This window comes from Halichoerus grypus, chromosome 11 (genome assembly GCF_964656455.1).
Source record: "Halichoerus grypus chromosome 11, mHalGry1.hap1.1, whole genome shotgun sequence".
In the NCBI taxonomy this organism is placed as follows: Eukaryota; Metazoa; Chordata; class Mammalia; order Carnivora; family Phocidae; genus Halichoerus; species Halichoerus grypus.
The window spans coordinates 87,011,123-87,026,534 of NC_135722.1; the positions used below are offsets into that span (position 1 = coordinate 87,011,123).

Below are 15,412 nucleotides of genomic sequence, written 5' to 3' on the forward strand. Positions count from 1 at the left end.
CTATGGCGGATGTTTTGGGGGAACATGCCCAGAAGAACTTGTGGGAGCCCTTGAGCCTCAGCACCTAAGGTTCAGAGGTTGGTAAAATTATTCAGACCGTGTGCCTAAGACTGGATTTGGTGACTAGCACTGTGATGGGTTTGTACTTTAATACCACATCTAAGAAGGTTTTTCTCCAGGATTGATTAGTTCCATGAAGGTATCCCAAACCGTGATATGAAAGGGGCATCACAATAAGTTTCAGTGTTGCCTATCTGATCTTCACACCTCAACCCCTCACTCTGCAGAAAATACTACATTTCCTTACCGTGTGCCGCACTATCCCACCCCATCCACCCGCAGCGATCTTTACGATGAAAGGAACACTGTGAATAGGTTCCTTACCCCCACCTCCAGTCTCTTCGGGAAAGAACATGTTTTATGTTAATTGCCCATAATGGGTCCTCCAGTACTTAACTGAATGGATGTTTGGGTTCCTACTTAGCAGGCAAACAAAATTGGATCCTGAAAGGGGACCCACAGGTTCTCTTCTCATAATTAAATCCCATTTTCAAGTAGCCAATTCTTAATCCCTGAGATGTGACTTCAGCACTGAAATGCTAGCTAACCATGGGAGGTCAGCTCTCACGCAAGTACAGCATTTCTGCCCAAGAGCACATGGTGCTGTGTGTCGAAGATCTCTGCCGTATCTGTGTGAAGTAGCTGGGGGGGCTCTATCGAGAAGCAAGCTGGCTTTGGAGTCCTGAAGGCTGGCTTTGCGACTTCGTAGCTCTGTGACCTTTGGCTCATCAACTTCTCTGCAGAACCGAATGTGCTTTTATTATAGGTGGTTGTGCGAATCACATGGGAGACGGTGCCTGTCAGTGTGTGTGAGGTGCTGTACACACGAATGATATGTTGGTCTGGAAGACCTTTCCAGTTTGTCCTAGCCCACTTCTGTCAGTTTGTGGAACTTAACTAAACTCTCCGTGTTCCTTCATGATTTCATGGTCTCTGTGCTTCCTGTTCTCTATGCCCGGAACATGTTTCTCCAGGGCAGACTCCCCATCTCCTCCCCTCCCTCACATTCATGGTAGTTATACTTACCCCTTATGGCACCAGTCACCCTGTAGGTAACTGCATCTCTCTCCTGTTAGACTGTGAATTCCTGGCTGGACAGGTATCTCAGTAATCCTTCCAACCATTTCAGTGCCGGTGCCAAGTAGATGTTTAATAAATATTTGTTGAAGGAAGTTTTATAAAAAAAAAAAAAAAGAAAGAAAAAACATCCAGAACCAGGATTACAGTGTCAAGACTTTATATTACTATTTCAAGATCCACATCCTTTGCAGGATTCTTACCCTTTGCTTTCAGCTGTATTTAAATTCAAGGTCTTCAATAACCTGCCATTTTTCTCTCTACCTCATTATACAGACTTCCTGTTAGCATCTTCTTGTGAGGGTACTTTTGAGGACCCAGAACATCAGCGTTCCAGCTCTCAGCTGGGCCACTAGCTAGCTTCCTGGTTTAAAAAAAAAAAAAAAAGTCACCTTTGGCCTAATGTCATCACTTACGAGTAGTATTGCAGTACTCTGGAATATTAATGGTTAATTAAGAAATGTTTAACAAGTAATATTTAAAGTACCAAAGCTTATAAATTGTTTTACTTAAAAAAAAAAATGTGCTAGAATTGTATCTTTAAAATAAAGGCAGTCTCACTTAATTTCTGATAAGCTACCTGTTTTCTTCAGAAAAAAGGAATAAGTTATCAAAAGCAGTATTTTCTGCTGGATTCATATCCTGGATTCATCCATGAGGCCCCATCCTGTTCTGAAACTTTCAGAGTCTTTGATTTCTCTTCATACTGGGACACAAAGGCTTGCTTCATTTTTCTTTATGAAGGATACCATAGCAACAGAGACTTTAGTCAGTTAAATGAGAAGGTGCAAATATATAGAACCTTAAGAGCAGACCAGAGCAAGCATTGAAATGGAGATGAGCTACCCCTTTGCACACTCTAGCTGTTCGTACTCAAAGGGGCTTGTCCACCCCGCATTGATGACGGGTGGCCTCCCTTATTCCTCATCTGAGCCACTCAAGAGGGCCGTCTGGTAAGTGTGATCTGACTTCAGCTTCCGAATGCCAATGATTTCTCCTCCGTGCCTCTTTAACCGAGTCAAATGGCTGTAATAGAGCAACAATAAGAGCGCAGGAAATTAGCCCCCGAATGCCCTTATTCTCTCAACCAAGGATGGTTAAGGCATGCACTGGTTCTTAAAGCATTTTCTTTATATGTCTATCAAACATATAAAGAAACCACAATGTGGTTGTCCGCATATCTTGCTTGGACACTATTCATTGGTAGATAATTAATATTTAATGGTTGATGTCGTAACACACTAAACATAGGTCTTCTGTCTCCCAGCTTATTGTTTCACTGACCAGGCAGAAGAACTAAAGGAAACTGTGACCTTAAGTTCCCTTCTGTTTGGTCTGCATGGAACTCGTGTGTGTGTGAAGTAGATCTGCTTTGGGGAGGGAAATCAGAAACTAGGAAAATGAGGGGCAGCTACAACAGAACTAATTATTAGCATATCGAAAAAGTCACTCGCACCGCAGTTCAAGGCCAGGTCTGCTGTTGACTCATAGGGTGACCTCGATCAAGTTACTCAGTCTTTGAAGCCTTGGTTTCCCGGTCTGTAAAACGTTACAGCACATACTTCATAAAATAATGAGGATTCAGTGGGGTAATAGACGTGAGGTTCTTACCGCAGGGCCTGGGACAGTGAGTGCCTGGGAATGGTCAGCTATTCTAGTAACCGCTGACGAGCACTTGAAAGAGCACTTGCTGTTACAGCATCGTGTCTGATTGCCACATCTCTGGGAAGGAGGTGGGGCAAATCTAGGAATAAGATGATGGGCTCAAAACGATGGACAGTGGGGTCTGTAGTCCAGCACTGATGCCTAATTCAGAGTTTTTCCTTTCACAATGCAGGCTTCAAGTCCATCAGAACTGCCTTTGAAACCTGGGTCTGTCAGGTGACAGGGACCAGACAGTCCTTTAACTTCTTAGAATCTCATCACCCTCATTTGCAGACCTGGGCGTACAGTTGGCACTCAAAAAGTGGTCGAAGTTAGCACTGCTTAGTTATGAAAGGTGGTCACTGGAAGTAAAAATGATGTAGTGTAGTAGATTTTGGGGACCTGGGGGTTGTTAGGAAGAACCAGACAGAAGTTGTCTTCCCTTGGACATACCAGAAAACGAGCGAGTAGCTGATGGCCACAATGCAGAGGGCAGCCAAGTAGTGCCAGCAGAAGCACATGGTGATGAACATGAGGTTTGCGTCATCTTTCTGGTCCCATTCGGGTCCTCCAAAAGGTGGGAACAGCACAAACCCGATCTGGCGGGTTATACAGAGAAGCCAGCCTTAGTCGGTCCTGAGCAGCAAGCCCGCCTCCCCGCGGCTGCTCCTGCTGCTGTACGTGCCCCACGGCCTCCTCCCGCCCGTACCCCTGGGAGCACAGGAGGGCCTTTTGCATGGGAGAATGGCTCTAATTCTGGCTTTAGTATGGGCTTACTTAAAACCACATTTCAGGGGCCTAGAAAACGGTATCCATGCCTCCGCTAGGGAGGGCACGCGGGCTCGCTGTGTATGCTGCATGGGATCCGCCTGTCAGCTCGTCAGCAAGGTACTACTGGACGAAATGCCCTAAGTCGGGGGCTAGGCACGGGAAGACCAGTGGTCCTCCACAGCCCTTCCTGTGGTGTACGTCAGTGCTGGCCCTGCGGACCTGCCTTGCACGAGCTCTGTGGGGCTCCTTGAATGCACACAAGGTGAAGAGCACCGTTTTGAATAATTACCTGCCAGAACCAGGTGCCCTGAAGAATAACGAGACTGGTTCGGAAAAGTTGCAGCACAATATTGTCCCGGAGGACCACCTCTACGAAGATGCTGAAAGCCCCTCCGAACACCGCACACAGCAGGAGTGAGTGGATGTGCTGGTCCAAGGGTGGTCGGTTGTGGACGTGGTAGTAGAAGAGAAAACCTGCACAAAGCAATTTCGGCCATCATGGGTTTGCTGCCTTCTGCTTCAAAGGCTTCATCTGCACTGTTACCATTCCTAGAATGCCCTCCTACGCCTGTCTCAAAGCTAGATTTTCCAGCAGTTAAGAAGTCAGTTTATATAACATTATAGGGCAACAGACACAGATTAGATTTATTTCGTGTATGTATGAAGTGGATATGTGCTGCAAAGGATGGATCTTTTAAAATCTCTCTACTCAGTACAGGATGCGTAGGTGAAACACGCTGATTTGTGACAAATTTGTGTGTGTACTTGAAATTCAGTTTTGCCCTCATTTAACTCCCCCCCCCCCCCCCCAACTCTTCCTGAGGTACAGATGTAAGTAAGGTTGTTGGATTACAAAATGCTTTTTCCTTACCCCGGTTAATATGAGTTATATTGGGAAATCTGTCCTAGCTGCTTGGGTCTCCTGAGGTTTGTCATGGAGTCCAGACAGGAACATTCCGGGTGAGAGGTGGAGTGCAGTTTCTCTTCCCTGAACAGAGGGAGTTATCCTTATGCGTGGTGGCATCCAGCCAGGTTTTGGAGAGTTACTGTGTGTTTCAGCGTGGAAGTGCACACATGCTCTCATACACATGAACGTGATGTGGGAGGGGGCAGGGAGAGTTTGTGCACAGAGATCCAGAGACTTTGGCTGAAAGCCTTATGTTTTCATGGGCTCTTTTATGGACTATGTCCCCTGGATCCTCCAGAGCACAGGACCAAGTTCTGAATCAGGTGTCTGAAATTCAGAGATTCGGATTTTCTGGGGAAAGTTATTGTATTTGCAGTATTTCTGGTCTCCCTCTCCTGATCCATCATAAACACAATTTGTCAGTCTCTTGCATTGTTTTTTCCATCCGTACCACTAAGTTACCTTCAGTGAATACTGCCACAGCCATAACCAGTCTGTCCAGCCCCAGGGGAATGTGGCTGACGAGACAGGTGAGCATATCCACGATTCCCGAGACTGCGAAGAATAAATACATGGTGCTGTGCTGCCAGTTCATTAACTTGCACCACTCGTTTTCATGGTACAGGTGGAGGTGGGGCCCGTCCGGAACAAACTGCTCGGCCAGGATCCCTGCAGGGGGTGAGAGTGGAAATTGAAGTCAGGAAGGAAGTTGAGACATGGGTGGAAGTGGCCTCCAGTTCAGTGCACCTGCTTTGCCCCCTCAGGTGCAGCTACTTCAGTGTAAGATGCATTTGCCGACGAACCTGTGTAGACATCTTGCCTCTGTTGTTCCTTTGGGGGTCAGGGTGTGGAGAGAAGAAGCGATAGAAACAGCCACACGGGTCCCCGGGATATTTGTCTAGTGGCTGAGCTGAAAGCAAGGCATAATCACTTAAGTGAGAATGTGCTTGATACATGAATCTTTGGGCTAAGTGAGCAGTGAGAGAAATCCCAGAACGAAACCATTAGGTTGAAAATAATGGGATCGGAGCAGAGACACACTACACTGGTGGGGAAGATAGTGGTGCATGCCTGAGGGGGGAGCAGCGGCTCCCAGGTATATTTTCGTAGGGGCAGACTTCGAGTGAGTGGTTTTCCTGAGCACAGAGTGTGCTCTGTGAGCCGTGAGTCCTTCCCATAGCTTAAGGTCTCTGTACCTAAATACTGGGAGAACCAGGTGAAGGCCTGTCACCGCGGTGTTTCTGGCCATACTGTGTCTTATGAGAGGCAAGCCTTTGAGACAGTGGCTCGTAGTTCTTAGCCCTTCTACTTCATCATCTGTTTTGGAAGGCAAAAGATTGGCCTTTATGCCTGGTGCCCAAAATGTTCTTGGGGCCTAGAATAATCCTCCATGACAACATTCTGGACCCTGTTCCCCAAACATTTTTTTTCTTAAACCCAGCCCCTTCCCGAATTTATATGTGAGGGATCAAGGAATTGGTGTAAAGGACCCGGGAGAAGAAATCCCACTGATACTAGAATGGGAGCTCTGCGAGGGCAGGGACTCTGCTTGGTTCCCCACTGTATCCCCGAGACCCGGAATAGTGAGGTCCTGCTGGGTAGGAGCTCAGGAGATCTTGTGGAATGAGCAGTAGCTTCACCCAGCAAAGAGGCCAAATACTTTTCTAGCTCTATTTTTCTAGGCAACATTGATGCTGTCCTTAGCATTTAAGCTGTATAGTTCCCATCACCTCGACTCCAGAAAGAGAAGATGCCTGACTGACTGGTGGATGGGAAGAGTCAGCGGGGCTGGGCAAACAAAGCTAGGTGCCTCTGCTCACTCTAAGAGGGGCGACTGGTGTTGCTTCGGTTCCTTCTGAGATGCTGTGGGCCTAAGGTGAGAAGTGGCAAAATGCAATTGCAGAATAAAGTTCCTCGTTACCCCCACGCTGGGCGGATCCTGAGGAAGAACACTCTCTAGTGTTAGCGCAGTGGGCCCCTTCTCATGTGGCCACTAGTGGAGTGGATGACGAGTCACAGTGGAAGTGTGTGGGTTTTGTTGGAACAGGGCACAGTAAAGGAAAATTCCTTTCCGATAGCCCTCTGCTGGCTTTCTTCAGTTTCTTCCATTGCCTCTCTTACTAGTCCTCTAGCATAAAGTCCCCATCTTTGTAATTGCTTGAGATATGGGGATGGAGGATATGCCAAGGAATTCGGTGGTAGCTACTCTTGAGATTCTAGTGGAGAGACAACTGGGAAAAAAAGATGATTTTTCTAAACTAAACTGCATTTAGTACTTTGCTAATTCATATACATGAGCTTACTCTATTATTTTTTCTGTTACGTTTTATCTTTTTCATCAGGTATGTCTTCTATTCCTACAACTTATACCTATGTCCTTCTAGGGCGAAGAATGTAGTTTATTTGGTAGTTTTTCACGGTGCACTATGGTGTAAGGTGCTATTAACTGTTAACAGTAACAAAGCTCAGTACACGATAGATACTATAAAATATGTAGTGGCCCGCTGAAAATCCTTTTTATTATCTGCCAGTGGAAGCATCCATTTCACAGGATCCAGAAAATGGGTTAAGGTTTCAGGGTGTGGTGGGGAGATCCCTTGGACCAGATGACCCCCTTCTTACCAATGACTGAAAACAAGGTTCTGATTGCGGCTTCAATGATCTCGAGACACTGATGGTAATGAGTCAGTCGGCTGCTTTTCCCCTTCTGGTGAAAGTACATCAGTGGGTACTTCACTGACCACCACAGTCCAACTATCAAGAAGAAGCTCCCTGGGAGAGCATGGCCCTTAAAGTTTGCCATCGGTGTTCTTCAGCACCTAAGAAAATAGGGGACAGCTGTCAGGTGGCTGAATGAAGAAAACATAAATGGATATTTTAGCAGGAAACATGTGACTGAGGATTCCAAATCATAAGCCGTATGAAGAAGGACCCACTCTTTCTCAGGGGTGCTCACTCAGCAGACAAGACTTCAAGGACATAACATGAAGGCTTATTTTATGAGGACTACTCCAACCCTGGCCGTCAGGACTTCCACCCCCTCACTGGCTACATGGGCTGCTTCACATCTGATACATTTACAGTTGAGCTTTCCACCCTTCCTCAAGAACTTCCACAAGTTTTAAAAAACAAGTCAAATCGTATTTAAAAGGCTTCTACTGAAAAGCAGCAGTCACGTGCTCCATCCCTCCTTACCCACTAGTGAAACCACTTTAATCCCTTTCCACTGTTTCTTCTGGTATTTGCTGCCTGGATTCTCGTTAATTTGTGCAGGCGGCCATTTGCTCGTTTATCTTTGTCAGGCATTATCTACCAGCTTCCTGGAGTTCTCTCTCCTCCTCAACCCTTCACGTTCACCATAGTCACATGATGTTCATTTGCTTCAATCATTAGTTTCATTATTATGGCTCTGTAGATCCAAAGTCCTTACCAGGGCCCATAAGCCCTAGTGATCCCAGCTATCTCTTTGACCTCTCCGACCTACCCCTCCAGCCCTGCCACACGGGGTCCCTTCCCTGGCCTTCCATTTCCAAGCACGGATAGTTCCTGCTTCAGGGCTTGGGCTGTCTGTTATTTCCAGCAGCTTCCCCCAGAGCCAACAGGTCTCTCCTTCACTTTACTCAGGTTGCTGTTCAAATGTTACTCTAGTCCTGGACTACTTTGTATGAAGTAGCAGGCATGTCCCACTTTTCAATCCAGGTATACTTTTTTTTTTTTTTTTTTAAGAATTCATTCATTGTATGTTTATTATTCACAGCTGATCACTACCTACCAAATAGTATCCAGGTATACTTCTAAATTTTCTTTAAAGCATGGATCACTATCTGATACTCCATATTGATTTTTTTTTAAGCATCCAGCTCTACCCACTGGAATGTAAAGTCCCTGAAAGTAGGGATTTGATCTGTTTTGTTATTGCAGTTAGCCACGCACTTAGAGTTGGGTCTGACAGAGTAAGCACTCAAATATTTGTGGAACAAATACATGCGCATCCAAGTAGTATATTATGGGTTATGTTTTCATCATTTTTGTTTTTTTTTAAGAGCTGTTTTAGGTTTACAACAAGACTGAGAGTACGGTAGGGAGATTTTTCACATACCCCTTGCCTGCGCACATGCATAGTCTCCCCCATTATTGATATCACTCACCAGACTGGTGCTTTTTTTTTTTTTTTAAACCAAGGATGAATCCACATTGACACATCATAATCACCCCAAGCCCATAGTTTACCTTAGGGTTCATTTTTTTTTTTTTTTAAGATTTTATTTATTTGAGAGCAAGCATTGGGTGGGCGGGTGGGAAGGGCAGAGGGAGAGGGAAAAGCAGGCTCCCCGCTGAGCAGGGAGCCTAATGTGGGGCTCGATCCCAGGACCCCAGGATCATGACCTGAGCTGAAGGCAGACGCTTAACAGACTGAGCCACCCAGGCGCCCCTAGGGTTCACTCTTGATGTTGTGCATTCTGTGGGTTTGGACAAAATTATAATGACATGAATCCATCATTATAAATATCACACAGTATTTTCACTGCCCTAAAAATTCTCTGTGCTCTGCCTGTTCATCTCTCCCCCTCCCCCACCCCTGACACCACCCCTTTTTACTGTCTCCATAGTTTTCCTTTTCCTAGAATGTCAAATGTTGGGATCATAAAGTGTGTAGCCTCTTCAGATTGGCTTCTCTCATTTAGTAATATGCACTTTAGTTTCCTCTGTGTCTTTTCATGGCTTAATAGCTCATTTCTTTTTAGCACAGTATAGTTAACATATGTGTTATATTAGTTTTAGGTGCACAATATAGCGATGCCACAAAAAAATACGGAACGCTTCACAAATTTGCGTGTCATGCTTGTGCAGGGGCCATGCTAATCTTTTCTGTATCATTACAGTTTTAGTATCTGTGCTTTCAAAGTGAGCATTAAATAGTCTCACATTTTCCAGGAAATAGAGACAGATATATAGTCTTTTATATTTAATTACATATTTACCATTTCTAGTGTTCTTCCTTCCTTCCTGTGCATTTGAATAACCCTCTAATCTCATTTATTTCCAACATACAGGATATCCTTTAATATTTCTTATAGAGCAGTTCTCTTACCAATGAATTCTTTCAGTTTTATTTATCTGGAAATATCTTTATTTCATTTTCATTTTTGAAGAATAGTTAGGTTGGATATAGAATTCTTAGTTGGCAGTTTTTCCTTTCAACACTCTGATTATGTCATTCCATTGGCTTCTGGCTGATGAGAAATCAGCTATTAATCATATTGTTTTTCCCCAGTGAGTTACTTTTTTTTCTTGCTTTCAAGTTTTTCCTGTTATCTTTAGCTTTCAGCGGTGTGACTATGATATATCTTTTTGTGGGTTCTTTATGTGTTTTATTTTTTGATTTTGGCTGAGCTTCTTGGGTCCGTAGTTTAATATTTTTCATCAAACTTGGGAAGTTTTCAGCCATTAATTCTTCAGTTATTTTTTCTGACTCCCCCCACCTTCTCCCCACCCCCCATTTTCCCTGCTCATTCCCGTGTTTAACCCAGAGCCAAGGATTTTCAACCCGCCCCCCCCCCACCATCACCACCCTGGATTGCATCTGTTTCCCATGGCAGCAAAACTACTTGTTTTCATAGCTAGCACCACATTACTTAAAAGTCATTGGCTGAGTGAGGGGATAATGGCAGTGGCCTCAGGCAGAAAGGCCTTGGCCTCCAACTGTTTTACCTGAGGGTCTAGTAGCTTTTCAAAAACAAAAGCTTCTGTTGCGAGTTTAGCTGAACTACTCCAGAATATTGCTGTCTCCTCCTCCATTTCATGTGGCCAACTGGCCTGCAGGGGCCTTGACCTGGTATGAGCTCCTCCTGCGAGCATACCCGAAAGAACAACTGCAGAGTCATGAGTACGCGGAAGTTCCTGATAGGACTTCCCCAATGGTCTCCCCCATCTCCCAGGGCCTTCCCCTTGTGTACCCCTTAAATAAGACCCCTGTGAAGCTGACCAAAACCTTGTTCTTTCTGGTTTGAACTGACCAATTCAGGCTTAGCCTGGGAATCCCAAGGGCTCCACTTGTGGACCCTCATAAAGGTATGTGTGCCAGGTCCTGTCATTCTCTCTACCTGCACTCTGCCTTCACCTCCCAGGTGGCCCCTTGAGGCATGCCTTGTACTTCTCCAGGACCTCTGAGAAATAAAATTCTCTACTTCGATAATAGTCTTTCGTTGAACAGAGACTCACCATCAGACACCCCAGGACTCTACTTAACAAATGTTAATTTAACAAAGTCAGAACAGCTTCTTAATTTGTTGTCTGACTTTGGTCAATTTCCAGTTCCTGGAAATGGCTGGTTTTGACAATTTTGTCTAGTTTTATACATTTTTTGTTTGTTTTTTGCTTTTGCAGAAAGAAATTGCCTATCTATCCATGCTGCCATAACTGGAAGGCTCTCTTCTCATTCTTCTTAAACCCTATATTGATCAACATAAAAAAAAAGGCCTCCATTTTCATTTAATGTCCCTTTAATGTCCCCCCATGGCCTCAGGCAGAAAGGCCAGGGCCTCCAACTGTTTTACCTGAAAAGGCCTAGGGGCGCCTGGGTGGCTCAGTGGTTAAGCATCTGCCTTCGGCTCAGGTCATGGTCCCAGGGTCCTGGGATCTAGCCCCAGGAAGCCTGCTTCTCCCTCTCCCACTCCCCCTGCTTGTGTTCCCTCTCTCGCTGTATCTCTGTCAAATAAATAAAGTCTTCAAAAACAAACAAAAAAACAAAAGTAAAAGGCCTGTTACAGGTCCCTTTCATGATCAAGCCTGTTATACTCCCTTGTTTTCTTAGCCAGAAGTGCAGAAAAACCAGCTTTGCAAATCCTTCCTGTCCTTCCCCATTTTTTGAGGAGCAATACCCTGAATAAAGGCAGAGTCCTTTCTGTTCGTATGAATTTGTCAAGCCCCACCCTCCCCTTTTACCTGGTTTCAGATTCACATCAGTGAATGCAGGGCCCACAGCATGTCTGTAGAAACCATTTCTAAATTTACTTACGCTACTTGGAAGGCTGAGTACCTTGATTTGATGAGGGAGAGGAGCAGGGAGGTAGATTTCTTCCAATAACCAATTATTAGATTAGTTTATTTGATTACCTCATAGGACATGTGGTAGAAATACAGGATGGGTCAGTTTCAATTAGGAGGCGCAAGGCAATAACCAACTTCAAATAGAAAAATAAAAATTTAGATTTCTAATAATTTGGATAACACCATTCAAATAGGTTAAGTCCCTGAGAAGTCTAGCTTTAAAAAAATAATTTAAAAAATAAAAAGCAAATGTTTAAGGGATAAGCTCTTTAGAATTACACTATAAACTACTTCAGCGGTACCTGGGTGGTTCAGTCAGTTAAGCGTCCAACTCTTGATTTCAGCTCAGGTGTTTTTTTTGTTTTTTAAGTAGGCTCCACAGGGCTTGACCTCACAACCCTGAGATGTAAAAAGAAAAAAAAAAAAATCAATCTAAGGAAAACCCACAGAGGAAAACATCAGAAAGTGCTTCTGCAAAGACAAGCTTCCTTTATTTTAATATATTTGCTATTTTTTGATATTGTATGAGATAGAGTGTGAAGGGAGGGCTGAGTGTTTTGGAGAGGTGGTAGCTTTAAGTTAAACCTGGCAGATGAGAAGACTAGTGGTTTGGGCAACTTTTCATGTCCTGTCTAAGGAGATCACTGGAAAAGGAACATCATTTGCATAAGAGGTTTGACATGCTTTTCCTTGTCCTCTTTAACCATTCCCCCCTCTACATTCTCTAATTTTAATCTGAGATAAGGAAATGAAATGGAAGACAAGTTAAAGATGTCCAGAACAGAAAAAGGAGGGAAGAGTAAGCAAGAGTAGGAGACAGGGAAAGAAGAGGACTGGAGAGTCACAGAAGTAGAGGGAGGGAGCAGAGGAGAAATTATGCTTGATGTAGTTTGCCTGTGGTTAAAAATAAAACTTGATATGGTGCCCTTTGTTTCTTAATAAAGCCCACATGTTCCCTTATTTTAGATGAAGAAAGTAGTGAAAGGATGTATTTAGATGAGTGAGAGAATCAAAAATAAGGAAATCGAATTTTATTTTCTTCCTTGAGTGCCTGGGCTTAGCAACCCGCACTCTCCAACATTAGAGCTAAGGACTTGGCATTCATGGCAGGGGGAGGAGTTAAAGCCAATTTTTGCCAATTTGAGATGACAGGATACAAAATGTATAGATTACCAACTATTACAGAGAACCTGGACCTCTTCTTAGTTCTAGCCATACATTTGACTTAGTAAATTATGGTTTATCTTCACCATGGGATATTACATAATCATTAAAAAGACTGAATTAGAGCCATACCAGCTGTACTGGAAGGTTTTCCATGAGATAGTTGGCTGAGACAAGCAAGATGGAAAAGACTACTTATATATGACCCCATTTTGAGCAATGGTAATGTCCTGCATATATGTATTACATATGTATATCGGCATATGATTATATGAACAGGGAAAGCAATATGGAAGAGTACTTTGAGGGTATGTAACACTATTCATTAGTTATTTCTGGCTCTCTGTCTTCCAGGCACATGGTACAATTGCAATTTCTGGCCCCCTTGTGGTTGGGTGGGGTCTTGTGAGTTGAGGGCAGAAGTGACATGTGTTAGTTCTGGGCAGAAATACGTAATTGCCAGTTCAAGAACCCTCAGAACACATTTCCCTTTACCACATTACTATCAATGTTCATGACAGTAGCTCTTCCATGAGCCTCGATCCCAGAGTGAGGAAACCTGGAGCAGAGCCCCAAACAAGCCATGATGAACACATGGCATGGGAAAAATAAACAGTTGTAATGAGCCACTAAGCTTTGCGGGTTGTTTTTATCTAGTATAACCTAAATTGTTATGAGTCATACAGATATACCGGATCAACATGTTATGGGTAGGACACTCAGGCTTTTGTAGTTTCTTTAAAAAAATACTGGAAAGCTTTACTATATCCAGGGAAGAAGTTATGATGGCATAAAGAATGGCAGAATTTGTACCAAAAAGGTGCCAAAGACAATTTTGGCAAATTGTATCTGGAATTGTCCCGACTCCCCCCTTTTCTTTTTGATATCAGATAGACACGTTTTCTCTTTCGAAATGGTGCCTGAGTTCTTCTACCCCCACCCTACTGCCCTGCCTTAAAAGACAGCAAAATTAAAATTCAGGCAAGCAGGGGTCTGTTTGTTACATTGTAAGGTTAACCTTTAGGTCCATTTCTCCAGTCCCCCCGTTCTCAACAGGGGGTGATGTGTCTGTTGATACTTTTGGTTGTCACAACTGGGGGTGATGGTGGCGTTGCTCACATCCAGTGGGTAGAGACTGAAAGTGCTGCTAAGCATCTTGCTATGTGCAGGACACCCCCCACAACAAAGAATTCTGCAGCTCAAATCTCAATAATGCTGAGGCTGTGAGACCCTGCTCTATTCTAGGCCAGCTTCCTATCCTGCTTTTTTTCTGAAGGAAACAGAGATCAGGCTGCCTTTATTTCTTTGTTATTTATGTCACCACTTATTAGAGTGTTCTACCTTCAAAACTGTTTATGGGGCATAAACTCACTCCTAGAAATTTTCTCCCTTGCTTTCCATATGCTTTTTTTTTTTTTTTTTTTTTTAAGGAACAGCTTTATTGATATATAATTCACATACCATTTTCACCTACAGGGTAAATTCAATGGTTTTGAGTATATCCATGGAGTTGTAAAATCAGTCACCATAGTCAATTTTAGAACATTTTCATACCCACAAAAAAATTCCCCTAACCCATTAGTGACTCCATTTTCCCAAGTCCCCCCTCCCTCCAAAGTCCTAGGGAACCACTAATGTACATTATATTTCTATTAATTTACATATTCTGGACATTTTATATAAATTGAGTCATACGACATGTAGTTATTTGAGACTCGCTTTCTTTTTTTTTTTAATTGTTTGTTTATTTGTTTAATTGCTACACCCAGTGTGGGGCTCAACTCACAACCCCAAGATCAAGAGTCACATGCTCCCCTGACTGAGCCAGGCAGGTGCCCCCAGACTGGCTTCTTCCTTTTAGCATCATGTTTTCAAGGTTCATTCATGTTGTGGCATGCATCACTACTTACTCCTTTCTATGGCTATTTCATTGCATGCATATACTGCATTTACTGGTTTGCTAACGCTGCTGTAACAAACCACACTGGGTGATTTAAAAAACAGAATTTATTTTCTCACAGTTCTGGATGTTAGAAGTCTTAGATCAAGGTGTTGGCAGGGTTAGTTTCTTCTGAGGCCTTTGTCCTGGGCTTGAAGATGGCTGTCTTCTCCCTGTGTCTTTATATACATCTTCCCTCGGTGTGTGCCTGTGTCCTCTTCTTATAGGGCAACAGTTAGATTAGATTAGAGCCCTCCCTGACGACCTCATTTTACTTAATTATCTCTTTAAAGACCATGTCTTCGGGCGCCTGGGTGGCTCAGTTGGTTAAGCGACTGCCTTCGGCTCAGGTCATGATCCTGGAGTCCCGGGATCGAGTCCCGCATTGGGCTCCCTGCTCGGCAGGGAGTCTGCTTCTCCCTCTGACCCTCCCCCCCCATGCTCTCTCTCTCTCATTCTCTCTCTCAAATAAATAAATAAAATCTTTAAAAAAATAAAAAAATAAAAAATAAAGACCACGTCTTCAAATATAGTCACCTTCTGAAGTACTGGAGGTTAGGACTTCAACAACATATGAATTGGGGGGTGGGGAGCATAATTCAGCCTATGACACCACATTTTCTTTATCTGTTCATCACTTAGTTGACTGTTCCATACACTTTTATAGATTTAATTACTAAATCACTACAAAAGACAACTCAGATGTATCAAAGAAGACACTCTGAAGGTTTCAACTAAGTATTCCTGGGACAGTTTCTCCTAATGAATCTCAAAGTCACCCTCATATGGTTCTAGAAGTC

General features: G+C 43.7%; 1 protein-coding gene and 1 non-coding gene across 8 annotated transcripts in view; both read right to left on the bottom strand.

Annotated features, from left to right (window-relative positions):
- Positions 1-1,280: 1,280 nt before the first annotated feature.
- Positions 1,281-15,412, bottom strand: part of TMEM45B (transmembrane protein 45B) — a 53,320-nt gene continuing 39,188 nt past the window's right edge. For 3 of the 7 annotated variants that reach the window (XM_036086305.2, XM_036086304.2, XM_036086303.2), the window contains exons 2-6: positions 7,082-7,278; positions 4,922-5,128; positions 3,842-4,026; positions 3,235-3,380; positions 1,281-2,163 (exon numbers count right to left, since the gene is read on the bottom strand). In XM_036086305.2, the coding sequence (XP_035942198.1) occupies positions 2,055-2,163; positions 3,235-3,380; positions 3,842-4,026; positions 4,922-5,128; positions 7,082-7,262 (828 nt within the window). In that variant the 5' untranslated portion in view covers positions 7,263-7,278 and the 3' untranslated portion in view covers positions 1,281-2,054. Of the gene's footprint in view, positions 2,164-3,234; positions 3,381-3,841; positions 4,027-4,921; positions 5,129-7,081; positions 7,279-9,551; positions 9,694-11,811; positions 11,909-15,412 lie in introns of all 7 variants that reach the window. The other 4 variants (XM_078058765.1, XM_078058764.1, XM_078058766.1 and 1 more) reach the window with 3 other exon arrangements.
- On the bottom strand, positions 9,266-9,372 carry LOC118531991 (U6 spliceosomal RNA). Its single transcript, XR_004915491.1, has one exon. It is a non-coding gene; the product is annotated as a U6 spliceosomal RNA (small nuclear RNA).